The 25,633-nt window shown below is 51.7% G+C and overlaps 3 protein-coding genes across 5 annotated transcripts; 1 reads left to right on the top strand and 2 right to left on the bottom strand.

Moving 5' to 3' along the window:
- Positions 1-2,243: 2,243 nt before the first annotated feature.
- C3H1orf122 (chromosome 3 C1orf122 homolog) lies at positions 2,244-3,276 on the bottom strand. 2 transcript variants are annotated; one of them, XM_059690130.1, is made up of 3 exons: positions 3,145-3,276; positions 2,722-2,923; positions 2,244-2,487 (listed from the first exon to the last, which is right to left on the bottom strand). In XM_059690130.1, exons 2-3 carry the CDS (start codon positions 2,767-2,769, stop codon positions 2,392-2,394), a joined length of 144 nt encoding a protein of 47 aa, XP_059546113.1. In that variant the 5' UTR covers positions 2,770-2,923; positions 3,145-3,276; the 3' UTR covers positions 2,244-2,391. The 2 variants fall into 2 exon arrangements, with proteins under 2 accessions (XP_059546113.1, XP_059546112.1); XM_059690129.1 differs by lacking the exon at positions 3,145-3,276 and adding an exon at positions 3,013-3,141.
- Positions 3,271-7,870, top strand: YRDC (yrdC N6-threonylcarbamoyltransferase domain containing). The gene is made up of 5 exons (XM_059690128.1): positions 3,271-3,662; positions 4,220-4,334; positions 4,450-4,569; positions 6,304-6,446; positions 6,744-7,870. Exons 1-5 carry the CDS (start codon positions 3,271-3,273, stop codon positions 6,817-6,819), a joined length of 846 nt encoding a protein of 281 aa, XP_059546111.1. The 3' UTR covers positions 6,820-7,870.
- Positions 7,871-8,596: 726 nt separating this feature from the next.
- Positions 8,597-14,856, bottom strand: MANEAL (mannosidase endo-alpha like). Of its 2 annotated transcripts, XM_059690126.1 has the most exons (4): positions 14,076-14,856; positions 12,399-12,508; positions 11,426-11,502; positions 8,597-10,131 (listed from the first exon to the last, which is right to left on the bottom strand). In XM_059690126.1, exons 1-4 carry the CDS (start codon positions 14,641-14,643, stop codon positions 9,495-9,497), a joined length of 1,392 nt encoding a protein of 463 aa, XP_059546109.1. In that variant the 5' UTR covers positions 14,644-14,856; the 3' UTR covers positions 8,597-9,494. The 2 variants fall into 2 exon arrangements, with proteins under 2 accessions (XP_059546109.1, XP_059546110.1); XM_059690127.1 differs by lacking the exons at positions 11,426-11,502; positions 14,076-14,856 and having other exon boundaries at positions 12,399-12,469.
- Between the last annotated feature and the right edge of the window lie 10,777 nt (positions 14,857-25,633).

A 25,633-nucleotide genomic window follows, 5' to 3' on the forward strand; every position in this document is an offset into this window, starting at 1 on the left:
TAAAAAGTTAAATTGAGGTGTGAAAAGAAAAGCACTTACCTTGGTGCAATATGTGTAGCTTGATGGTCGTTGTCCCATGTGGCCCTGGCCTGGCCGTGTTTTCTGCTCCATCAACTCTGTACCAGGAGGCTGTCTGTAGGGAAACACTATTATGCATTCTCAGCAACTGCTCAATCTATGCAAGCCTTCCCTGTGTGCCTGAGGGCGCCCCCTCAGGCTCTCTAAAGAACTGCTGCGGGTCCTGTTTTCTGCTGACTGTTGAGGCCCTTTTGCATCACTTCTTGCACCCTTGCCATCTTTCCCCCCTTCACCATTACAAAGTGATGTCTGAAAGGAAGGAACGGGATGTTCCTAGGTAGAAACCTGGCACCTTCTAGACTTTTATATTTGTAATCACGTCCATTGTCCTTAATCTTAAAAGACTTCTCCAGAATCACCAAAACCATTGATTTGTGGAACTTTCAACAGTATTGCTAGACTTTTCAGTTTTCCTAATCACCAATCACCAATCAGAAATATGTTTGGGGAAGTGTTAGAGGTGGGGAGGCAACATGAGCCATTTCCTTACCGCTCCCATGCTACCCCTATTGGCTCTTTAAGCAGAAAGGCCTCCAGCCTTCATTAAATCCAATAAAAAAAGCTGTTATAATTTGCTTTATCAACTTTTTCCCTTCCCCCTCACTTCTCTCTTGTTTCCCCTACCACCCCATTTTATCTTCATTCTCAGGCTACTATACAATGGAAAAGTTTGAAAATACTTCAGCCAAAGCAGAAAGATTTCCATAGATCCAATATGCAAATGATATTGCTGTGACATAGATCAGAATTGTTCATTCCTTAATACTGGGAGGGAGGAGGCAAGAAAACGGAATTATGCATATTTCTGATTGGTAACCAGTTAGGCTGTTTCCTCTGGGACAGACTTGGGGAAGAGAGAAAGGGTCCTGTGTTTCTTCTCATGCCCTTTGGGGAAGCTGATGACCACTGTTTGGGCATTTTTCACTGTTAAGCCCATTCAAGAGGGCTTCTCAGTCTGCACTGAAAATGCAAATTAAACTGGATCTTTATGTTAATGTGTACATAGTACAGCCTTTTTTACTGGATGCAAAGTTTGAAACACACACTGCCCTTTTGGTGGTGTGCCTGCTGGGCCAAAAATTGGGTGATAACGTAGTGTCACTTTCTCAGCTCAGTGCAGTTTCTACTCTTTTTCTTATGGGAAAGTTTTTCATAAAACCTTTTTTCACCAAAACCCAGGGTTGTTTTTTGCAATATCCTTGTTATCCTCACAGTGGTGCCAAGTCAGAGGCCTCTCTTGCCCTCTCCCCTGTGTCCTCAGGCCTCCCCTAGGGCGATGTTTGACTCTAGTCCTTTGTTGTTCTTGGTGAATGTGGGGGCGGCGGTCAGAGTTCAAGGTGGTTGTTTCCTTTCCCTGTGAACTCCTAGTCCCAGTTTGGGGGAGGTGGCTGGAAACTTGGTTTTGCTGAATCTCTGGCTCAGATCTTCTGGCCGGGAAAGGCAAGACCCAGGAGAGCCTTTTCTTTTGGACATACACTAGTCATTGGCTGAAGGTCTCCGTGACAGTTGTCTAAAGCCCAGTAGTTTTATTTGGATTATGTAAAGCCTATCAAATTCATTTAAGTGTGAAACATGGGAACAACAGACTTTCACTGAGCGATATGAAAACGTTACAGGTTCAGTACTTCCAAAGGAAGAAACCTCCAAACCCAAAAGAGTAAATATGAATTTGTATTTTTGAAGAATGTGAAATAATGGTGTTTGCTGAATTGCTCATTTTGTATAAACTTAATATTGTACTTTAAAATATCTGCTAAGAAGTGAAAATTTAACTTTTTGGAATTGAAAAAGCAATATTAAATACTAATGAGATCCTAATTAAATGCTTATTTAAATCTGGTAGTTATCTGTGGTATTTCTTCCCAACCCTGCCAGCTTTCCACCACTTCCTCCCTCCCCAGCCAGAGTCTTAGAGATGGGACAGAAAGGAAAGGCCAGGCACCAGGAGAGTCTGCAGGCTTCCTTTTAATCAGGGCTCTGCTGAAAGTGTTGTGTGGGACTTGGAGCCCCCGAAGCATGAAATGGACATGTAACACCACCTGGATCCCCGGAAGCAGGCCAGACCACTCTGGCGAGCACTGCTGGCCTGCCCAACTCCGGTCAGGCTGGGTGTGCCCGGCTACATTTCAAAGCTCAGCTCTGCATCAGCCAGGAAGGAGTGAACCCGGCCGCTAGCAGAGCTGCCACCCCAGGCTGAGGGCCAAGTTCCAGCCGCTGCCAGTGAAGACTGGTCCTTGACTGAAGGCAGTTGTTCAGAGTCCAGCCACCAGCCCCCCGGAGGGGGAGAGCTCAGGGCCACGGGCTCGGGAGCGGTCAGGGTTCCGCAGCTCCATCGCCAGCATCCTTTGGGAAACCGCCTCTGGCGCAGACCGCTGGCTGGGGGGGCGCCCCGGGTTTGGATGAGACACTCTGGTAGGAACAGGAAGGAAAAAAGTGAGGCTGGGAGGCAAGGCCTCGGCTTAGGCCGCAAGGATATGGCTCCTTGGCATCTGGACAGCACTGAACTTTTTCAGAGCCTCTCACCCAGATGGAAAGTGGGCGGTACAGCAGCGGGGACACGTTCACTCTCAGGGGGAGCTGGGGCTCAGCTAATCTAGCCTGTGGACAGTCCCCACCTCCCAGGCCCGGCCGGGAGGCACTGACCCCGCCACCCGCCGGCTCCGGGCGCCGGCGGCCCAGCTGCCGCAGCATCTCCTCGCAGGCGGCGATGGTGTCCAGGAGCTGCCGCTGCCGCTGCTCCACCGCGTCCAGCAGCTGCTGGGCGCGCTCATCCCGGGGCGGCTGCGGGGGTGGCCTCCCGCCGAGCCCCAGCCCCGCCTTCCCACGGTCCACGCCGGCAGCCTCCCTGCCCGGAGAGAGCGAGACAGGCCGTCAGGGCCGGAGCTGGCGCGGGGTCCGAGCCCATTCCCCCCGCCCCGACGGGCCCCCTCTCACCCCCGTGACCAGTCTGAGCCGGGGCCCCATTCCATCTCCGCCTGCGCGGCCCGACCACCGCCCCCCTTTCGGCCGCCCCCTCCCCAGCGCTGCGCTAAGGTTCCGCAGAGCTGCGCCCCGCCCCGTCCCCACCGGTCTCCTTCAATCCTCCTGGGGGTCGTGGTCCCTTTAAGTTGCTCGGCGCGGAGGTGGGGCCGAGCCTCCCGGACCGGAAGCTGGCTGGGTGCGTCACTTCCTCCCGGAAGCGGGCCTGGGCGGATGTCTCCGGCGGGTCCGTGCAGGGGACTGAGGGCCGCGGTGGCTGCCAGCGTGGGACTGAGTGAGGGGCCGGCAGGCTCCGCCCGCAAGGGCCGCCTCCTCCTCCCTCCGGGCCCCGCTCGGGCGGCGCCGGGGGCCCGGCTGTTACGGCTCCCGGGGAACGGGGCCGTGCGGGCCGCAAGCCCGGAGCGCGCCGGTTGGACCGAGGCGCTGCGGGCGGCCGTGGCCGAGCTGCGCTCCGGCGCCGTGGTGGCCGTCCCCACCGATACGCTGTACGGCCTGGCGTGCTCGGCGAGCAGCTCGGCGGCACTGGACGCCGTGTACCGCCTCAAGGGCCGCAGCGAGGCCAAGCCGCTGGCCGTGTGCCTGGGCCGCGTGGTCGACGTCTACAGGTAAGGCTTCCCCGGCCCGGCCCTGCTGGGGGCGGCTCCGCGGGAGGGGCTTCCGGTGACAGGCTTGGGAGACTGAGGCGCCGGGAGCGGGAGGGGCCTGCCCGGCTCGCCCAGGAATCCGGAACTGGAAGTGTGTGTCGGCCACTTCACGTCGGCCAGGCCCTCGGCGAGAGGCAGCGGCGCAGCCGCGAAGGCCGACCAGGCCCCTCTTCTCCTGGCGTTTTTGTGATTAATGGGGGCGGGGCGGGGAACGCCCACGGGGAAAAGGAAAAGGAAACAGTAGCTTAATTTAGCCGGGAGGGCTTTGAAGAGGAAATAAAACACGGAAGGGATAGCCGCGCAGCCGTTGTAGTTTCGGAGACCGGAGGTGTGTGGGCCCCAAGCTTGGGGTGCTTCTCCGGAGCCCAGGCTTCTGCTCAGGCTGGTAGGTGAAGAGGGAAGACGGGTGGGTCCCGCTGGTCCCGAGGGTCCCCTCTTCTGGATCTGCCTAGAGTCTGGACCGGGACCAGCAGTGGCCCTTCGTTCGTGGGTAGAGCTGTGCCCCCTTTGTTTCCCAGGTACTGTCATGTGAACGTACCCGAGGGGCTCCTGAAAGACCTGTTACCAGGACCGGTGACCCTGGTGATGGAACGCTCGGAGGAGCTCAACAAGGACCTGAACCCCTTCACTCCCGTGAGTCGGATTGTCTCGTGTCTCCCTGCCATTCGGCTTTCACACGGACCCAGGCTGGACCCAGAACCCACTCCATCCATCCATTCTCATGGTCCCCTTTCTCCTTGTTTCATAGCTTGTGGGCATCCGGATTCCTGACCATGCCTTCATGCAGGACTTGGCCCAGATGTTTGGGGGGCCACTTGCTCTCACCAGTGCCAACCTCAGCTCCCAGCCCAGTTCTCTGAATGTGGAGGTGAGAGTTACCTAGTCGTCGTCCCAGGCCTAACACAGTTTTCTCTGAACCAGAGGGGTTGGTGGTTCGCTGGAATTGCCCAGCAGGAGAGTTTAATGATGGGAAGTCTGCCCAGTTGGCAGGGGTTGAGTTGGGGGAAATCCAAGTTAAAGAATCTTGGAAAGGTTTTATTACAAAGCTTTGGGGGAGGGGGGGGCGATGGATGTTTTCTTTCTATCCTATATAATAAAAGGCTAATATGCAAATTGTCTCCTGGGGAGTTTGACCAACCAGAAATTTGACCGCTCGCTATGACGTGCACTGACCACCAGGGGGCGGTGCAGAACAAGGAAGGCCCTAGGGACCCTACCCATGCACGAATTTCGTGCACTGGGCCTCTAGTCTTTTTAATAAGAAACATGATAAGTATAATTGTTTTTCCCCTTGTTGTAGGGGTAGCAGTTATCGGGGAATAAGGCAGTAAGTCTTTACAACAGTGCTATAAAGGAAGTTAAGGCTCCAAAAAGTTAAATCACTTGGCCCAGGGACTCCTGACCACATTCTCTTACCTCTGCCATGAGCCAGGTCAAAGGATCATCCTAATCCTGTGTTAGCCGCATAGCTTGGAACAAATGAGGACACAGAGAAGTTCAACTTACCACTGTTTTCTTCTTACTGAACTTAAATGCAGAACATAGCAAAGGGATGTGGTTTTCCATGCCCAGACCTAGAGAGTGGGTTCAGGAGCCTGGGAAAGTGAGAGCTCAGCATCCCTTCTTATTCCCAGACTGCAGGCTTTTACTTGGTCCTGGTGGCCATACTCAAGGCGTTGGGGAAGGGGATGGCGGGAGCTATTCCTGCCTGCTCAGCAAACAGTTGACCTATCCAACTGGTATTCCCCTATTCCCAATTCCCAGGCCCATCTTCATAAGGGGTGAGGGCAGGGATGAGGGGGAGTAGGCGACGCTGTAGCTAAGAAGGGAGTACCCTTCCCGTAGCCCAAGGATTGAGTGTTGGTGGCATGCACTTACAGAGTCCACCCCGTTTCCCCTCCGTACCGTGATCCACAGTTCCCCTGAGATCCAGGATCGGGGTGCTAGAGCTGGAAGGGACCCTTAGGGAGCATCTGTCCAGCTCCCTTATTTTACAGCCGTAGATAAAGTAACTTGAATGAGGTCATACCGAGATTTGGAGGAAAGTCCAGGGTAGAGCCCATCCCTTTGGGCTTCCACCTTGGACTCCAGTCATTGTGCTTACAGCTCCCCAACAGAAATGTATGGAATTTCTTCCTGGCACAGCAAGATACTCTTTGAGCTCTAGATAGATGTTACTTGGGGTGCTGATATGGGGGAGGGGACCTTAAACCTCATAGGATGTATGTCCTTAGCATAGCTGACCTTAATTAATTGAGGTTCCTTCCCCTCTTATAGGAATGTGCCTCCTGGTTTGGGATTGTGTAGTTCAGGGGTCCTCAAACTACGGCCCGCGGGCCACATGCAAATACAAATATTGTATTTGTTCCTGTTTTGTTTTTTTACTTCAAAATAAGATATGTGCAGTGTGCATAGGAATTTGTTCATAGTTTTTTTTTTTTAACTATAGTCCGGCCCTCCAACGGTCTGAGGGACAGTGAACTGGCCCCCTGTTTAAAAAGTTTGAGGACCCCTGGTGTAGCCTTTGTCTTGTGAACCCTGCCTGCATTGTGACGACATTGCATGGGGTTAGTGTCCATGCTCTTCCTCTCCCTCTTCTTAGGAGTTCCAGGACCTCTGGCCTCAGCTGTCCTTGGTAATCGATGGGGGGCCAATTGGGGATGGCAAGAGCCCCAAGTGTCGCCTCGGCTCAACTGTGGTTGACTTGTCTGTGCCTGGAAAGTTTCGCATCATTCGTGCAGGCTGGTGAGTGTCTCCTATGCTGTGGGGATAGAATTTGAGGGGGGTTGGGAATGCAAAAATGGTCTTGACAAAATACAGGTGGTCACACTCTCTTGCCCTGACAACCTTTATTTTGGAGAAGTGATGGGTGGAGTGAGACTAAGTTTGCAGGTGGTTGCTGTTTCTTTCAGGATTCGAAAGGATTCTTCAAGGGTTTGATGAACAGAGTGCAGTAAGACCAGAGAGTTAGAGCTCCCTGATCACTGGACTCTGGTGGGCTTTGAGAAGTCAGCTTCTTAACTGTCCTCGTTTCCTCCTCAGTGCCCTGGAAAACACTACGGATGTCCTCCAGAGGAAGTACGGGCTGCTCCCTCACAGGGATTCTGCTGAGACTTGAGAGGCAGAAGGGCCCAGGGACTGATGCTGGACACGACGTTTCTTGTCCACCAGCGGATGGCCAGGCCTCACTGGAGAGGCCACTGGGGCCACCGCGTCACTAGTCTGACTTGGAAGGCAGCTTACCTTTATGAGCACTGTAACCAGGCCCCAGAAGAAGCTGGTTTAGCTTCACACCTGGGGAAGGGGGCTATATTTATTGTCTATAATTTCATGTCAGCCAAAAGCTGAATAGAGACTTTAAGAACATTCCTAGGATGCTCTTATTCTGATAAGCTTCTTCTCTCCCTCTTTTTTAAAAAAACTCTTGATATATAATTTAAATAACATTTGGAATCTAGTGAGAGTTGGTAGCATTTAACCCTACCAGACTGCTGTACCGATTTTTCGGTAATTTTCACACAAAGGTGGAATATTGGCGCTAGATGAAAGGTAGACCTATTTTCTACAATGTCTCCAAGTTCCATCTTATTCTAACCACTTGTTTGCATGTAACTAACATTTTTCTATATCATGTTGGTTTTTTCTCTTTAATGCTCAGGAGCCCAGGTATAGGGGACAGTTAGGTTCAGGGCCTCAGGTCTGGTAGGATTAAGGTCCAAATAAGCTAGAGTGCCAGTTGGTGCTGTTTAAAGGAATCAAGTGACCAAAGGCTTGAGTTTTGTGCTCCTGAAGCTGGAACCGGGTTAGTATAAAGACTAGAGTAACAGGCCAAACACAATTTCCTCTGAAGCAGGGGCTGGTGGTGCGGCATGCTGCATTGCCTGGCGGAGGTCATCGCTTTCCGCTAATGGTGGGAAGCCAGCTCAGTTGGCAGGGAGTGGGATGGGGGATCCAAATTAAAGAGTATAGGAAAGTAAATCTCTCTTCAGACAGTGCCTTTTTTCTTATTCATAAAATACATTATAATGACACCATTATTTAAACCTAGTGTCCAATCAGCAGCCTTTATCTGCATTCATATGTATACCATGTATTAAACAGTTATTGTTGGGCATTTGAACATTTTCTTTCATAGGAAATAATGCCTCTATTAGACGTCTTTGAAAATGGTTTGTTTTTCTTCTTTGAATTATTTCCTTAGGGTAGGATTACTGGGTCAAAGTATATGAACATTTTTATGGCTCTTGATACAGATTAGCCTTGGAGAACTGAATCCGGTTCCATCAGTGATGTGAGAATTACTACCCCCATCCCCTGGAGCACTGCCATGCTTTTGGTATTTTTCAAATTGTATATTTGTGAAATGAGGCCTCAGTGTTACCCCTTCTGTAAATTATAGGTCACCCCATCCAGCCCTTTTCACCTGTCCCTGCTTGCCTTGGTTTCCCCAACTAAGTCACAAGCAGGTGACCAGGCCTACCCCGTCCATCAGTGGGGTTTAGTATCAGTTACCTCACTGCAACTGGGAGTCCTTGTGGTACCCAGTAGGGCCCACTACCTCCCCTCTGCCTTGCATCCCAGTTCCCAGAATTGGGATTCACTCTTGAGCCCATAAATTTCTCAATATAGTGGTTTGCAATGTACATATTTTCAAGTAGCTCCTAATAATTTGCCGAAAAGGTGTCCCAGGGCCTGCTTTGAGTGTCTTTGCAGTTAGCACATTAGTTTATTTGTAAAGAACCAACGGTTTGTTAAATATTCCCTCTAGCAATCTTGCTAATTTCTTAAGCAAACTCCCTCTTCACTGTGCTAACACTAGTCATCCCTCATGTCAGTCTCCAAATCTGACTACAGGGCCAGAATTTGTGAAGTCTTGAAGAGAGCAAGAGGAATGCTTACTTGAGAAGACCACATTGTTTAATAATACAAATCACAGTAGCACTGAAAATGGCTCTAGTGAATGGGCCTCATTCCATTTAGGCAGCTAAAGGGAGGGGGAAGTCCTAGTCCTCTCCCTGAAGCTAAATGTTCATCTGGGAAAATGGAGGCTTGAGCACAGAGGTATTTTCTTAGGGAAAACAGAACGCCCAGCAGTGGGTAAAACTGCAAAAGTAAAACCTATAGCTGTGCTTCTGCACTAGCTACAAGGCCATCCCAAATGAGGGAAGCTGGGTCCTGTAAGGAAGATGAACCGTTTCTGGTCATTTGCTCCTGGCACATAGTAAAGTGGTGTTAGTCTGTGTTGAATTAATGTGTGAGTGCTCAGGATTATTTCCTGAAAATTGGGTTCAGGAATCTATTGGAAATAGCTTAAACCTAGAATTTCCCTTTTAGAAAGTCTCAAGTATGGTTCCCTAACTTGGACAAGATGGTCAATGTGGGAAGGAGGCCGGAAGAGAGGGCAGGGGTGGCAGAAGGGAGCAGGGTGCATGCTAGCCCAGGACCCTGACACCCTTCCTAGAGCAGTGGCTTGGCGACTCCACCACACCACAGCAACCTGCTGAGTTCAAAGCCAGAGGGATTATTTCAGTGTCTCACTGAGGATGTGAAGCTTCCCTGGGCTCATCCAGTCACCTGCCAGCCTCTACAGTTCCCTCGGCAGCACTGCCCAGTTTCCTGTCGCTGCAGAGCAACCCAGCACCACTGGCCTGAGGAACAGGCCTGATGGCCCACCCAGAGGCACCAGCTGCTGAGAAGGAGACGTGAGTGCTACACCCTCGGCTGAGCCCCACATGGAGACAGTATTCCAGTGAGGCGGGGACATCAGCACCTCAGGCCCTGTTTGCAGGCCCCTCACATCAGCCACTGCTCCTTCTCTTTGACGAAGTGCTCCGCCCAGCGGCGAGTCAGCTCCAGGTACAGGCTGGGCTGATGAGGCAGGTAGTCCAAGTACAGACGAGTCGGCGTCTTCTTGGGAATGGCCTTCTCAATCTGGGTGCCCTCGTGCCACTCGTTGAAAGAGGTGATGGAGACGATCTCGGGCCTCACTGTCAGGGCTGCCTGCAGGGCTGTCTCATAGTATTTGCCATTGACCCTGTTCCGCGTGTTGTGGTTATTCCAGGGCCGGATGCTAGTGTCAATGTACCCAGGCCCCACACTGGGAATGAACATGAGGTTGTTGGCATCACAAAAGTTCTTCACAGCTTTCCAGTTCTGATGGGAAGAGCCAAAGGAGAAACCGTTGGAGGCAAAGTAGGTGTACATGCCATCGAATCCGGCGGCCAGGATGTCATGGGTGTGGCCCTCCTCCACCAGCAGCGCTATGAAGACCCCATCATAGAGGGTATTGCGGATTGAGTGCAGCCCATTTGGTGTCAGGAGATGGGCCCAGGCCTCAGGGGTTGTCAGGTATGAGTCGTAGATATAAAAGAGTGGGAGGCTCTTTCCCATGCTGTTCTTATAGCGGTAAAACGCACCATGGGAGCCATACCTGAGGAGCAGAGGAAGAAGCACCTGAGTGGCAGCCTGGGGTGGCAGAAGCCAGCACCGCGGTGTCACCAGCCATGGATGAGAGCTTTCCAGATGTCCAAGCATAATTTTGGATCCAGCCAGTCTCCATGATTGAATTGTCATGCCTCTAAGCAAGAACTAGCTCCCTCCCTCCTCTCCCCAGCCTTGTCATTCCTTTAGTCAAGCCTCACCTCCCTGCCCCAGGCCAAGCCACATCACCTTTCATCTGGACTACAGGCTCCCAATTCTACCTCCTTATAATCCGTTCTCTTTTTAAAGTCTAAATCAGATCTGATTGCTCCAAAACCCTCCAGGCCCCACCTACTTGATCTGGCCCTGCCACTTCCATTCCTGCTATTATCCCATCTATCTATACACTCTGGTAACACTGGCCTTTCTAGCAGTAAACTTGTCCCAAACTATGACCTTTGGATCTGACAGCCCTCTGCCTGGGATTTCTGCCTGTCCCGGATCTTCGCAGAGCTGCCTCTTCATTTAGGTGTCAGCCCACATGTCATCTCCTCAGAGAGCTCACTTGACCACCCATTCTAAAATATTTTTTGGACACACTCTAGCAAACACAACACCCTGCTTTATCCTTTATTATTACTCTTCCATAGTATGAATCACTATTTGATTTTTGCATGTGTAACTACTCTCTGTTCCACTGCACCCACTACATACACTCGAATGTAAACTTTGCTAGTCCTACCTACTGCCATACAATGGACTTAGGACAGTGCCTAGACAATTCAAGGCACTCAATAAATGTTTTTGAATGAATGAATGACGTGCAAGCACTGTACAAGCCATTTTCACCTATATTAACTCATGTAACTCTCACAAGACTCACACATTAAGAGGCTTGCCATGTGGCTCAGTGGTTGAGCATCAACCTATGAACCAAGAAGTCATGGTTCGATAGCCAGTCAGGGCACATGCCCAGGTTGTGAGCTCAATCCCCAGTGTGGAGCATACAGGAGACAGCCAATTGATGATTCTCTCTCATTGATGTTTCTATCTCTCCCTCTCCCTTCCTCTCTGAAATTAATACATTTTTTTAAAAAAGAGGCTTGCCTTTATTACAGATTGGAGGCTGCAGAATCAAAATTCAAACCTAGGTTGCTGATTCTAAAGCCCAATACTCTCTTACTATAAAATAACTGCTGGGGAACACAGGCATTCTGCCCGTGTGTCTCTTGACCTGCCCCTCCAAACCTATCCTTACTCCTATTTTGATCCCCACCAAAGTCCATGCCCCAGAGCAGCCTTACGTGTCAATGATGTACTTGATGTTGTCATGCAGTGTGAGGTCATCCCGGCCCTTGTAAGGTTGGATGTGGAAGGCCACCTGCCACAGATAGGAGATACTGGTCACGTGATTATCTGTCCAGGGGTCAACCTATAAGGCTGATGCTCCAACGATGGCCTAGAGGAGAGGCTGAGGTCAGGAGAGGGCCCGGCAATGGTGGGCACTATAGACAAAACAGCCACTGCTCTCAGGGCCAAGAAAGGGGCAAGAAGTTTCCCACCTCCCGCATCTGGGCATCACTTTTTTGGGGGGAGGGGGAGAGTCATTCTGTTGGGCTGTGGCAGGGTGGCTAATAGGTTTCAACTTATCTGCCAGTTCAAGTGATTGGCATTGATACCTAAAACTGTGGGAAGAATTATACTGAAGCTATGTCAGTGGGAAAATGTGCTATGACCTATTATGCATGTTGGTGATGGGCTCAGGAATGGGAGTGAGGCTCTTCTTCATCGTTGTTCTGCCAAAGGAGAGGAGAATGACTTATTTAATTGGTACATTTGGGGGAAAAACCGGATATGCTAAGCTCAGCTCCCTCATTCCTCTTGAAAGCAAGCCTACCTGCTGAGAACAGGTGTGCTCTGCTCCCTGAGGCCCAGCACTGCCTCCCAGAAGGAAGCTGAGGCTGGAATTGTTTGTGGGCCCATTTGGTTCTTGCCTGCCCTCTCCAGCGTCAGGGTCTCCAACTTAAACTCTATTATTTTGATATTTAGTCTCTCATTTCTCCTATATTTAGTTTTCCCAACTTTTTTTCAGAACTGAAAACTAGAGTGACATAGGCAGTATTTATTAGAACCCCACCCCCAACACCACACTTGCTACTTATTTGCCATAGCTGGGCTCATGCCAAGAACTTGGGTGGAGGCACTATCCCTATGGGCAGAAGAGGGAAAATCTCCAGAATGGGCCAGAGGGCACTTGATCTCTTCTTGAAGACTCACCTGGATGTTGTACTGATGGGCGGTGTCCAGAATGGCGGGCACCAGGTCATCAGAGGGTTCCCCATTATCATCAGCCATGCCAGGTGGATACCAGGACAGGACCAGGACGCCTGAAACATAGCACGAGCTACTTCAGAGACACACAGCATCCCCACACCAGAGATTTGTTTCCTCGCAGACCACCTCCAACTGCAAAATGGTTTCTGAATGAAACCTTAAGCAGTGGTTCTCAACCTTCCTAATGCCGCAACCCTTGAACGCTTTTCGGTCCGACGTGGAGGCTGACTCGACAGACCAGGCACTTAGGAGCAGGTCCAACGTCGAGGCTGAGACACCGCAAACCGGTTCAACATTCAATCCCGTCAATTAATTTGGACCAGACTGTTTGAATTCCAAAAATAAAATTGGACCGCAAAGGGTTAATACAGTTCCTCATGTTGTGGTGACCCTCAATTTCATTGTTACAAATTGAACATAATTAAAGCATAGTGATTAATCACAAAAACAACATGTCATCATATATGTGTTTTCCGATGGTCTTAGGCGACCCCTGTGAAAGGGTCGTTCGACCCCCAAAGGGGCCCCACAGGTTGAGAACCGCTGCCTTAGAGCAAGGCTCCTGCCAGGTTCACTTCCTGCCGATCAGATTCCAGACGAGCCTGGGTCCTGGAGCTGTCCTCACCCACGGTGCTGAAGCGCAGCGTCTGGGGCGAGCTGAACGCATCAGGCCTGGCAGGAGCCTGAGAAAAGCCTGGGTATGGTCCCGGCTTTTGCTGATATTAGCAAGTAGAACAAAGGGAAATGGGTGGACAATGCCACACCCACCCGGAAGGCACAGTCCTATCCCAGGAAGAGAGGGGCACCTCTTGGGTCCTGAAGGGAGAAGAGCCTTGAACAGAGAGGTCATCTGATTCTTCTGGTGGGAAATAGCATTTGTCGAGCCTGTCTGCCACTCTAGACTGTAAAATCCGAGGGACAGGCGTTGTGTTATACATCTGTGAACACCTCCCCTGGTGTCTCTGGCATTCAGTGTTTTCCCTCACTCACCGTTTCCACATAAGTTGAAATGGACTGTAAAATCCAGCGGAATTCAATGACAAAATCTGACAGGTGAGCCTCCCACCCAGCCTGCCTACAGGAGGCTCCCGGGACCTCCTCTCAAGCTGAGTACTTTAAGGGAAGATCCCGGACTCCATGCTGCAGAGCAGGGTCCATCATGCACCTGGACAAACTGTCCTTCCTGAGCCAGCAGACGCAGAGAGGGCTGCTGCTCTCCCCTGTAGCTGGTTTGAAGGCAGCGGCCACGCCAGGCGCTACTCTGAATGCAAGACTCCTGCGGATTATCCGTTTTCGGATACCCAGGCTTCACTTACCCAAACCTAGAAATCCAACAGACATGAAGGTGGCTGGCACAGCTCTGGCCCAACCGCCTACCACAGGCTCTCCCAGCAGGTCTGCCCTAAGGAAGGGCCCTGAATAGCTGGGGATCAGAAGGCAGAGGTGGGTGCGTGTGAATGATAAAAAGTGCAGCGGTGCCTCGGAAGGGGTACGAAGCCAGGCTGAAGGGTGAGTGGGGCCAAAGGCTGGGTGACTGGACCACGTGGAGCTGCGGTGGAGGAAGGAAGAGGGTGAGGCTGGGGGACAGGGACACGTGGGGAGGGGGTGGGGAGGGCTCACCGATGGCGGCTTCCTTAAGCTGGGTCATGTGCTCCCGCAGCACGTCGGGGTCCCGGGAGCTGTAGGGCCCCAGCTCCGGGTAGAAGCTGGAGCCCAAGTCGTCGGGGGGACTATGGCGGCCGCGGGGGTAGCTGGCCGAGATCTTGGGGTCCCAGTGCGGCACCATGACGTGGTCCCAGTGAATGTAGTGGCCCTCGCGCCGCGGGCTCCCGTACCACGAATAGTAGAAGGCGTGCAGGTCCGAGTAGACCCGCAGACTCTGCCCGGGGACGGGCTCGGCCTCTGCGGGGGCCGGTTCCGGGGGACCACCCGGACCCGCGGTGCGGGGCGGTGGCGGCGGGGGTGGCGGCGCGGCGGGGGCGGCGGGGGCGACGGGGGCGGCGGGGGCCCGGGCGGCGGGCGCGGGGCCCCCCTCCGGGCGTCGCTCCAAGGACGCCAGCTCCAGGCCCGGGCCCAGAGCCGGGAGTCCGTCCGGAGCCTTGAGCGTGCGCAGGCCCATGAGGGTGCCGAAGGCGAAGAGCAGCACCAGGAACAGCGCGATGCAGGCGCGGCGGCGCCGCCGGGCCATGGCCGCCCTGCGCTCCCGGCGGCCGGCGGGTTACCTCCCGGCGCGCCGCGCCATGGCCGCCCGCCCGGCTCCCGCGCGCCGCGCAGCCCCGCGCGTCCCAGGGAGACGGCGACGCGGAGCGCCGGGCGCGGCGTGGGCGGCTCCCGCCTCTCCCCGCAGTGCGGGCGGGCCCGGCACACAGACAATGCAGGCGGCGCAGACCAAGTGGTCCCGAGGCGAGGGGGAGTGGACGCGGAGGAGAGAAGGAAAGTGGCCGAACGCGAGCCCCGGGCCAAATCCAGCCGAGTGACCCGCAGAGGATGTGTCGCCTTTCAGCCTGGGGCAGCGGGGCGGGGCGCCCGGTGGGGAAAAGGGATGCCTTCCTGGAGCCCAGGAGAAGGCCCGTCCTGGCGGCGGCGCTGAGGGGCGTGGGAGCAGAGGGCCGCGTGGGGCAGAAAGTGTCTATGGTCGTTCCTCTCCAGCGGTCTCCTTCCCACTGATCACCCCACTGACTTCACCGGCCCCCTCCCTACTGATCTCAGCGACCTCCCGCGTTTGCCCCAGACCCCCCTCCCACACACCCAGGCATCCTCTGGAGCCTGGGAGGAGGGGAGGACCCCAGAGTCAGACACCACCCAGGCGCTAGAGCACCGCAGGACGAGGGAGACCGGGACTTGCACAAGGTCACATGGAGCAGGTCTAACCAAGGGTCAGAGCTCGCCAGAGCCTTCTCACTATCCAGGCTGCCGGGTCTCAGGCCCGCTGTGTCCGGAGCCATCGTCTGCCCTTGCACAGTCTCCTGGAGTGGTGAGGACTAAATGAGAGGGTTACGTGGAGCACGTTCACGGGGCCTGGCAGAATTAGCACTCAGCACCTCCACGGTTCACTCTGGACTCTGAGCTCCGGGGGCAGGCCAGGTTGTATTTTCCTTTTTAGATTTCTAGGGCTGCAAGAAAAGGGTCTGCTCCTCACTTCCCAGGGCTGTTTGTTGAACCAGACTCTGCTGTGACGTTCTATAGACAAAGATAACTCTTTCAGCCCACACGGACTGAGTTCCTACTCTGCATTATTCGTTATTTTATTCATTCAGAAAATAGTTTTGTTCATTGTCTGCTTCTTCACTGGCCCGTAATGATAGCACCTGTGTTTCATCAGTTGCTCTATCTGTAGTGTCTAAAACAGAGCTTGGCATAGAAGTATGCACCTGATTCACCTTTCTTAAGTAAATGAATGGTAGGAAAGCCAGGAAGAGGAGGCACAAGACTGGGAAATGTGGGTAGGTCTGGAGCCCAGGAAAGTGAATGTGAGAGAATTCATGGTAGTAAATATGAATTAAGTAGAATGCTTTCAGCTCCAAGAAGCAGACCTGATTCAAACTGGCTTACTCGCTATGGAAATGTATCATGTCATAGTGCAGGCGACCCAATGGTAAGCATAGACATCGATTTTTTAAAATATATTTTTATTGATTTCAGAGAGGAAGGAAGAGGGAGAGAGAAATAGAAACATCCATGATGAGAGAGAATCATAGATCGGCTGCCTCCTGCAAGTCCCCCACTGGGGATTGAGCCCACAACCCGGGCATGTGCCCTTGACCGGAATCAAACCTGGGACCCTTCAGTTCACAGGCCGATGCTCTATCCACTGAGCCAAACCAGCTAGGGCTAGACATCCATTTTTTGTTCCACTAATTTATGCATTCATTGATTGATTATTTTTTTAAATATATTTTATTGATTTTTTACAGCGAGAAAGGGAGAGGGACAGAGAGCCAGAAACATCGATGAGAGAGAAACATCGATCAGCTGCTTCCTGCACACTCCCTACTGGGGATGTGCCCGCAACCAAGGTACATGCCCTTGACTGGAATCGAACCTGCGACCCTTGAGTCCGCAAGCCGACGCTCTATCCACTGAGCCAAACCGGCTAGGACTGGTTGATTTTGTTTGTTTGTTTGTTTGTTTGTTTTTGTTGTTGTTGTTGTTAATCACCACCGGGAATATTTTTCCATTGATTTTTAGAGAGCGCAAGGGAGTGGGAGAGACACTCAGAGAGAAACATTGATGTGAGAGCAGCACATCGATTGGTTGCCTCCCACATGCTTCCCAACCAGGGCCAGGGATGGAGCCTGCAACTGAGGTACGTGCCCTTGATCAGAATTGAACCTGGGACCCTTCAGTCCATGGGCTGATGCTCTATCCACTGAGCAAAACTGACTAGAGCCATTGGTTGATTCTTGTATGTGTCCTGACTGGGGATCGGACCCACAACCTCGGTGTATCGGGACAATACTCTAACTGAGCACCCAGCCAGGATGAGAGTCTGCATTTCTGATAGGACCTCGCGCGTGTGCCTCTGGTAGTCTCAGACCACATTTTAGGGCTTAAAGTACAGGAGGCTTATTACTCCACATTTGGAGGAGTCTTTAAGTAGCTGGTTTTTGAGATGGTTAATCCAGAGGTTCAAAGACACTGGGGTGTCAGATAATCTTGTCTATGGTTTCTTTGGCCTTGGTTGAAAAAGAATAGAAGCAGGTCCTACCTGACAATATTCAGATATAGAAGAGGAAATGGCTGTCTTATAATCCTTTTAAAGAATAAGATAGCCGAAACCGGTTTGGCTCAGTGGATAGAGCGTCGGCCTGCGGACTGAAAGGTCCCAGGTTCGATTCCGGTCAAGGGCATGTACCTGGGTTGCGGGCACATCCCCAGTGGGAAATGTGCAGGAGGCAGCTGATCAATGTTTCTCTCTCATCGATGTTTCTAACTCTCTATCTCTCTCCCTTCCTCTCTGTAAAAAATCAATAAAATATATTTTAAAAAAAGAATAAGATAAACTCTTCCAAGAGCTCTCAGCTGATTTCCCATCACTTCTGATTGGCTAGAATTGTGTCATATGCTGGTGCTTAAGCCAATCCCTTGTCAAGGCCATTCAGAGAAGGCTGAATGAAATCAAAAGGGAGGAAATAAGTGTGAGTTGGGTAAACAGCCAAGAATGTCTCCCACATCTGCTCAGAGTTTATTCTCTTCTTTTTCACTGTGTTGAGAGAGTCCTCCTTACGCCACTGTGGCAGGAGATGGCAGATATTCTCTGTGGAGGATAGATCTCTGGAGTCCCAGGCAAAGCTTGATTACATTTACACCACACTTGAGTCCACCCCTTGCCCAATCCAATCCGCATTGCCTGCTGCTCACAAATGAGTGCTCCTCGCACACTCCTCATTCCTCCCCCGCCCATCCTACAGTAATGCTCTGTGGTCCGCCCTGGCAGGACTTTTCTCAGCTACCATCTGACATGATCTCCTACATCTAAAAAGAGCCCAACATTCAAGTTCCATCAGTCTCCTTTCACTGTTCCTCAAGCACTCGGTTCATTTCTGCCTGTAAGTCTACACTTCAACTCGTCTCTTTTTCCTAATAAACTTCCTTTTTCCTTCCTGTTCAAATTCCACCCCTCACTCAAGAGCTCTTCCAGGCATGGTTTCTCAGTCCTGATGGAAGGGAGCAGAAGCCCTGTGTTAGGATCCTTGATTACCCACACCCCCATCCTCCCACCAATCTTGTATCATGGGTACTGCCATTCTGGTGAAGAAAAGGCTGAGAGAGGTAGAAAGAGACTGGGCTGGGGTTCAAGCCTACCTCTGCCTGTGACCTGAATCACTGTGCAATACTGTCTCCTGAACCCGGCACAGTAAATGTTAGCTGAGTTGTTTATGGGCTGTGTCATATATATTAGTGGTCTCATGACCCCAGCCAACCATGCCTGAGGCTTGTAGAGCACAGTGGGAGCAGGAAAGTACCCCACTAAGGAAAACCCACCTTGTGCCTTCAGAGACACCACAACTAGCCATTGTCGGGGCGGACCAGAGTTACAAGGGGCAGTGAACTCAGTACCACGGTCAGTAAGTGTGGGGAACTACCAGGAGGCACCACCAGAAGTGCTGGAAGTGGGCAGCTCTGGGGGATGAAACTCAGGAACTGTGGAGAGAGGTGGAGAGAGGCAGGGAGTTTCTCTTTTTATTGTAAAGCCTCGTAGTACCATTTGGCTTTTAATACTACATGCAATATTACTTTGATTAAAAATAACTTTAACCAAATTCAATGAATACATGAACGACCCTTTTAAAATCCTGAATGTGGAGAAAAGAAGGAAATAGATGACAATAGCCATCTTATGGGTTTGTAGTAAGGATTAAACAAAAAAAGGCATTGAACACATTTGACACAGAAGCAGCAGCAAGAATTATTATGCTCATGATCGATTCATTAGACGTAAGAGATGTTATTGTAAGGACAGGCTTTGATCATTAGAGATCACTCTGGGCTCCACCAAGACAGAATGTTGCTATCTTCTACACCAGGGGGCCTCAAACTACGGCCCGCGGGCCACATGCAAATACAAATATTGTATTTGTTCCCGTTTTGTTTTTTTTTTTTACTTCAAAATAAGATATGTGCAGTGTGCATAGGAATTTGTTCATAGTTTTTTTTTTAAACTATAGTCCGGCCCTCTAACAGTCTGAGGGACAGTGAACTGGCCCCCTGTTTAAAAAGTTTGAGGACCCCTGTTCTACACTGACCCTTCTTCTGCCTCTTCTTCGCCTCTAGACTTTAATTTCAACCCGACCCACCCAATGGAGTAATTATCCTCACCAGCCCCTCTGCACACTTACACACACCCCTTCCATCATGCTTCCACTTCAGCCCAACCCTTAACCCTGAGAAAAAGGAGCAGGGAAATAGACAATCAGATTTTATAGTTCAGTGGGGAAAGTAATTGACTTCCCCGGGACCTTTATGTTTCTAGGAAAGTGAGTTTGGAAGGAAATACTGAATCATGTTATTCAAGTCCCATTCATTGAGTCATTCATTGCACATTTATTGCGTGCATGCAAGGTGCCAGGCATAGTTCTAGGTACTGAAGATGCAACAACAAACAAGATAAGTAAGTTTCGCATCTCCATGGAGTTTACATACAATGTCACAGTGACCAGAGCAGCTACGCTGGCAGGCTGAGGCCTCTGGCAAGGACAGTCACTTGCATTTGCTCCTGATGAGTTTAATGCAGGGGAATGAAATAAACGACATAAATTGGGTGCCTGCTCATTCACAGCTCCCTGCTTAAGAGGACATCCTTATACCATGTGATCCTGTTCTCCTAACCACAGCTTTTTGGATCAGTAACAATCTGACCCAAGCTAGGCTATTAGAGTCTTTGCCAGAATTAGCTGTGGGGAGGTAAGCTGAAAGGCCATGCAGAGTCGGGCCCACAGCAGAAACCAGACAGACACCATGACAAGCCCATGTCGTGGGCAGGCCAGAGGTATAAGGGGCCAGATGCTGAAGTAGGCTGAGGCGAGCCCTCTGTCTACAAAGAGGAAAATGTGGCAACTATACTATGAGAAGAAACCAGAGAAATTTAATCCCAGAAAGAAAGAGAAAGAGAGAGCAAACAGACGACTTCTTTTAAATATATATTTTTATTGATTTCAGAGAAGAAGGAAGAGGGAGAGATAGAAACATCAATGATGAGAGAGAATCATTGATCGGCTGCCTCCTGCATGCCCCTACTGGGGATCGAGTCCCCAACCTGGGCATGTGCCCTTGACCGGAATCGAACCCAGGTCCCTTCAGGCCGACTCTGCCCACTGCGCCACACCGGCCAGGGCTAAGACTTCTTCTAAAAGGTTAGAGCAGCTGCCTCTCTAGCTGACAGTCTCCAGACCCAGCTCCAGCTCCTGCCAGTTTGTTCAGTTCATTCCTGGGAGACGTGTCCATGCACCCGATAGCTTCTCGCTCCTTCACTTTAGGTTTGAATCTTTCTGTCTGTGGCAGACGGGTCCTAGAGTAGTCCCCATGATTCCTGTTCCCCGGTGTCCGTGCCTTTCTGAAATCCTCCCCACCCCCATGTCAAGATGCAGCAGCTCCAGGTGTCAAATGCAGACATGACATTAGGAGCAAAACTTTTTCTAGAATCCCCAATTCAGAAGCCACGGTTGCATCACACACCCATGCCTAAGTTACACTCAGACATGGACTGGGCTGAAAAATGATTAGCCAATAACAATCTTTATTCATCCCTGATAGCATCATCTCTGAGCAAAGGATTATAGTAGATAAACATCCCAACAAAACTGGGGATTTCTCAGGAACAAAAAATATGATATGAGAGGGAAGAGGTATTGGGGTAGATAATCAGCATTGTTTACCTTGCCAAGAGATATACTTATTTTCTGTAAAGGTGTGTGTGAGTGTGTATCAAGAAGGGTATAGATCGATCTATTAATAAGATCTAAATTTTGAAATGGGTCTGTGTAGAGTGAATGGATATTTTCACTTTTTACCTAGGAAAATTTTATTAGTTTATATTACTTGGGTAATTTAAATTTAAGAGGACTGCTTCAACCTTGAAGTTGGCTGAGCAGAGATAGAACTAAGCCTGGCCAGTGCTGCTCAGTGGTTGAGCATCAACCTATGAACTAGGAGGTCACTGTTCGGTTCCAGGTCACGGCACATGCCTGGGTTGTGAGCTTGATCCCCACCCAGTAGGGGGTGTGAAAGAGACAGCCAATCAGTGATTCTCATCATTGACGTTTCTATCTTTCCCTCCCTCTCCCTTCCTATTTGAAAGCAATAAAAAAAATTTAAAAAAAGAAATAGAACTAAGATTTTAGAAAGAGAGAAAGTCAGAGAAGCATCTGCTGATGGATCCCATTCCCACCCCTGCCCCCCAGTAGTCACTCAGGTGCCAGAGCAAGTTTATTCCTCCTGAGGACTTGGAGGCACAGGGCTCTCACCATCCAACCCCACCTCCCTCTCCTCACGCTCTCAACGCAGCCTGCACATCACAGACTGGCTTCCTGAGCACATTTTCCTGCAGGGGAGGAATTTGCTGGACGTGGCGATGTGAGCATTCTGGCCCCCTCGGCAGTTCCATTTCTCATCGCATATGAACACATTGGTTCTTATAGCACAGCGGTTCTCAACCTGAGGGTCGCGACCCCTTTGGCGGTCGAACGACCCTTTCACAGGGGTCGCCTAAGACCATCCTGCATCTCAGATATTTACATTACGACTTATAACAGTAGCAACATTACAGTTATGAAGTAGCAACGAAAATAATTTTATGGTTGGGTCACAACATGAGGAGCTGTATTTAAAGGGCCAGAAGGTTGAGAACCACTGTTATAGCAAGACACGAGCTGAGTTAGTCTGGTCTACTTCCCAACTCCCCAGTATATAGACTCTCTCTTAGTGCGGTTAAGCCAAGTTTATGAGCCTGGACCATGATGAGTCCGCCGAGGTAAACGTCGCTCCTCAGGCCTCTTGGTGGCGGGCCAGCCAGCCTGCCCTGATCATATTCCTGTCTCTTCAAACGCATTTCCTTCAGGTTCCTTGCTTTCTAGCCACATTCGTCTCAAAGGGTGTCTCTTTCTTTACCCCTCATTCTGTCTTTCCCTCTAGGACTGTTTCTCTAACTCTCTCTCTTTTCCTACTTTACCAGCGAACCTTCCTTTATCCTTTCCCCTTTCTTTCTTTCTGTTGTTCACCTTAATTAAGCATGGTGTTGAATAATAAAATATGCTGGAACTAGGTGTCAAGCACTGTATTGGGCCACATATAAATTATATTCCAACCTCACGACAACTCAGAAATATTTTCATTCCTATTTTACAGAGGAGGAAGTAGAGGCTCATGAGGCTGTGCTGTGTTTGATAATCTATAGGTTTTCTTTGTTTAATTTTCAAAGTCAAAAAATGTTTTGTGTTTCTTTTATCTTAGAAAAATACAGTGTAAGCATTTGCTTATAGCCGCCATCGTATTTTTTAAAAATATATTTTATTGCTTTTTTACAGAGAGGAAGGGAGAGGGATAGAGAGTTAGAAACATTGATGAGAGAGAAGCATCGATCAGCTGCCTCCCGCACACCCCCTACGGGGGATGTGCCAGCAACCAAGGTACATGCCCTTGACCGGAATCGAACCTGGGACCCTTCAGTCCCCAGGCCGACGCTCTATCCAGTGAGCCAAACCCGCTAGGGTGCCTCCCTCTTATTTTTGCCAGTAAGTCTCTTGTCCTAGGAAAGAATTTACCCTGACGGGAAGCCTGTGGCTCCTTCCTGTCACACTCAGGTCGGAGCTCTCCCATGCCGCCAGGTGGTGTGGTGATCCTCACAGAGTCCTTTTTCCTCCTCCTGCCCCATTCCATCCCACCAGAGTTCACACCCAGGCCCAGGCCGGGGCCTCTCCTGGGCACAGACCCGCAACTTTAAGCCATCTCACCTGGCGAGAGGTAGAGTCCTGCCCACCTGATCTTGGCTCACTTGTTGCTCACTTTGCTTTAGGGCCTGCGCACCTGGTGTGTGTGTACTGTTGTGCCATCTGTGTACCCCTCTCGCTTGCCACAGTTACCCTTATGAGTACACTACAATGGGGACACATGGATGTTTCTCTCTGTCTCTTCCCCTCCCTTCCACTCTCTAAAAGTCCTCTGGTGAGGATTAACAAAAAAGAAAAGAAAGAAAACTCACCCCCCCCCCCAAAAAAAACACACCTCATCCCAACCCACTCCCATGCCTGCTAGTTCAGGGAGGGCTCTAACCCGCCCTTGGCTGACTGGCCCAGCACTTAAAGGCGACAGTAAACCATGGCTCAGTTTCCTCCTAAGGTCCTTCTGGATTTCTTTGTGGGATGTCTGTTCTGCAGCCGCCTGGTGGAGTGGAGTCGGCCTTGGAGCAACTCTATCTGCATACATTGGGGCTTCTCCGTTTTGTTTTTACGATAAAAGAGCTGTTCAGAGGAAGAAAGACCAGGCTTATTTCACTACATCTTCTCCCCTTCTTTCCCCCATGCCTAGGGTCTAGATCCAGCGGTGCCCCGGGGGTGCCTACAGGCGTGTGTGGTGGGAGAGGGTGGGATCCAGATTCGTGAAAGCCAGGCGTTTGTGGGGCAGCCTATGTGGCTTCCCCGGAAAATTCCCCCCATAGGTTTGGCTCGAGAGCGATCCTTGAGAAGCTCCCAGGGAGTCTGTATTTTGTTGTAGCGATAGGGTCAGACCCTCTGGGCTGAAGTCCCCGGAGCTCAGGGAAGAGGCCATCGCTGGCGCTTAGAGACTGCGGCGGGGACGGGACCTGGCTCTGAAGAGAAGGTGAGCCGTGATGGAGGGAAGACTCATTCTGAAATGAAAGGAGTCCTGGGTCTCTAAGCAGCTTCTAAAAATACCATCTCCTAGCGCTGGGGCAGGGGGAGGGGGAAGCGAGCGTGAGGAGAATGAAGATGGGAAGGAGGTGGGGTGTAAGTCAGGTAGACCTGACTTCAGAGGCCCCTGTCAGCATCTGAGGACGGGCCAGAGCGCCCACCGCCTTCTGCTCCCCCGGCGGGCTCCGTCTCCAGGGTGTCCCAGCCCGAGCCCTTCCTGATGGCCTTCCTGTCTGCAGGCAAAGGAGCCCGATCCTCCCAAATCCTCCAGCCCCTGCCGTGGCTACGGCCCAGCCAGCGAGTATGTCTGTGAGCGAGCAAGTGTGCTTGTAAACGTGCCACACACACACACACACACACACACACACACACACACACAGAAATGACACATGGAAGCAGCTTGTACGTGGCTAGTGGTCTACAATGCCAAAAAATGTATTTACACTTCTGCTTGAGGAAGTATGGATGGTGGCAGGAACAGGGCGATGGGCCGGGGTATCTCAGCACCGAGCGTGGGACCCAGTCAGTGTTGTTGTTGGTGGTGGGTAGGGGGGTGGTGGGGGGGTGAGGAACACACACATACAGAATGCAGAGACACGCAAGCCAACAGGTCTCGTAGACACAAGGCTCACATCCGTTCTCCAGGCTTCTTCAGCTTCCAGAGGGACAGGGGTTGGGGACCCCAATAAAAGCTCTGAACAGCCACAGGGTGGGTGGAGCTTTCTCCGTTCAAGCTCAGCCCAGATGGTGGCGCTCAAGAGCCGCCTCCCTCGTCCTAGACGAGGGCCCAAGCCTTCCCACACCGGCGCCTTAAACCCTCCGCGGGCACATAAATGACCTTCACTAGATGGAGGTCGTGTTTCCTCGCGGCTTCTTCGGTGCTGGCTGAACTCGCCGCGGACTGCTCCGCCTCGCCAGCAGGTGCCTGGCAGCCCCGGCCGCAGCGCGCCTCGCCAATCCCCTGGGGTGGGCGGAGAGGGGTTAGCCAAGGGGTAACTCCAGGCTCGGAGCCGACTGGGGACACGGTGGGCTGTGGCGGGTGCTGCCTGTGTCCTGGCAGCGAGAGCAAGAACCCGTGAAATGGATCGTTGATGCAAAATCCACCACCGCCCCATCCCGGCAGCCACATGGTCTCCCAGCTTCAGAAGTGTGGCTGGTAGGGTGGGACTCTTTCCCACTTCGCTCTCTTCTCAAGCAGCTCCCGGGGGCGGGGTCGGCCCCTTCCCCCGGCCGCCGGGGAGTGTGTGTGTGTGTGTGTGTGTGTGTGTGTGTGTGACGAGGGCGGGGAGCTAAGGGAGCCGGATCCAGAGCCGGGAGACACCTGGAACCGCAGACACTGGAAGAAGCCAAGGCCTGGGAGAAAGAGGAGCTCCCAGGGCTTGGGGTCAGAACATCCAAACCCCTGCAGGTCCTGGGAACGAGGGACCTTCCAGGCTAGCTCAGAGGCTGCAAGTGTCGCCGTCTCCCCGAGTTTCGCCCCCTTTGTAAGCCACGCCCACATTATTTACTTCTCAGTAACGAGGGGCTAAGGTTTAGCCCTCTGGACTACGGACGCCAGTTCCTCCCCCTCCCCAGGAGCCCAGCCAGCGCTCAGCACTACCCCACCCCCACAGTTTGAAGACTGGAGGGACCCCTTCGTTTCCCCTATCTAGTTCGCAGTTCCGCCCCTGGCCTATGAAACTCCGCCCCTCTACCCTCTGCTGGCGGTGATTGGTGGAACTCCAGCGGCGGTGCCCAGTGATTGGTCCCCATGGATGACGGTAACCGGTGAGGTCCCGCCCCCAGCTGGCGCCGGGGTCTGGGGGCACTGCTCAG

The sequence above is a fragment of the Myotis daubentonii genome, chromosome 3 (genome assembly GCF_963259705.1).
Source record: "Myotis daubentonii chromosome 3, mMyoDau2.1, whole genome shotgun sequence".
NCBI lineage: Eukaryota > Metazoa > Chordata > Mammalia > Chiroptera > Vespertilionidae > Myotis > Myotis daubentonii.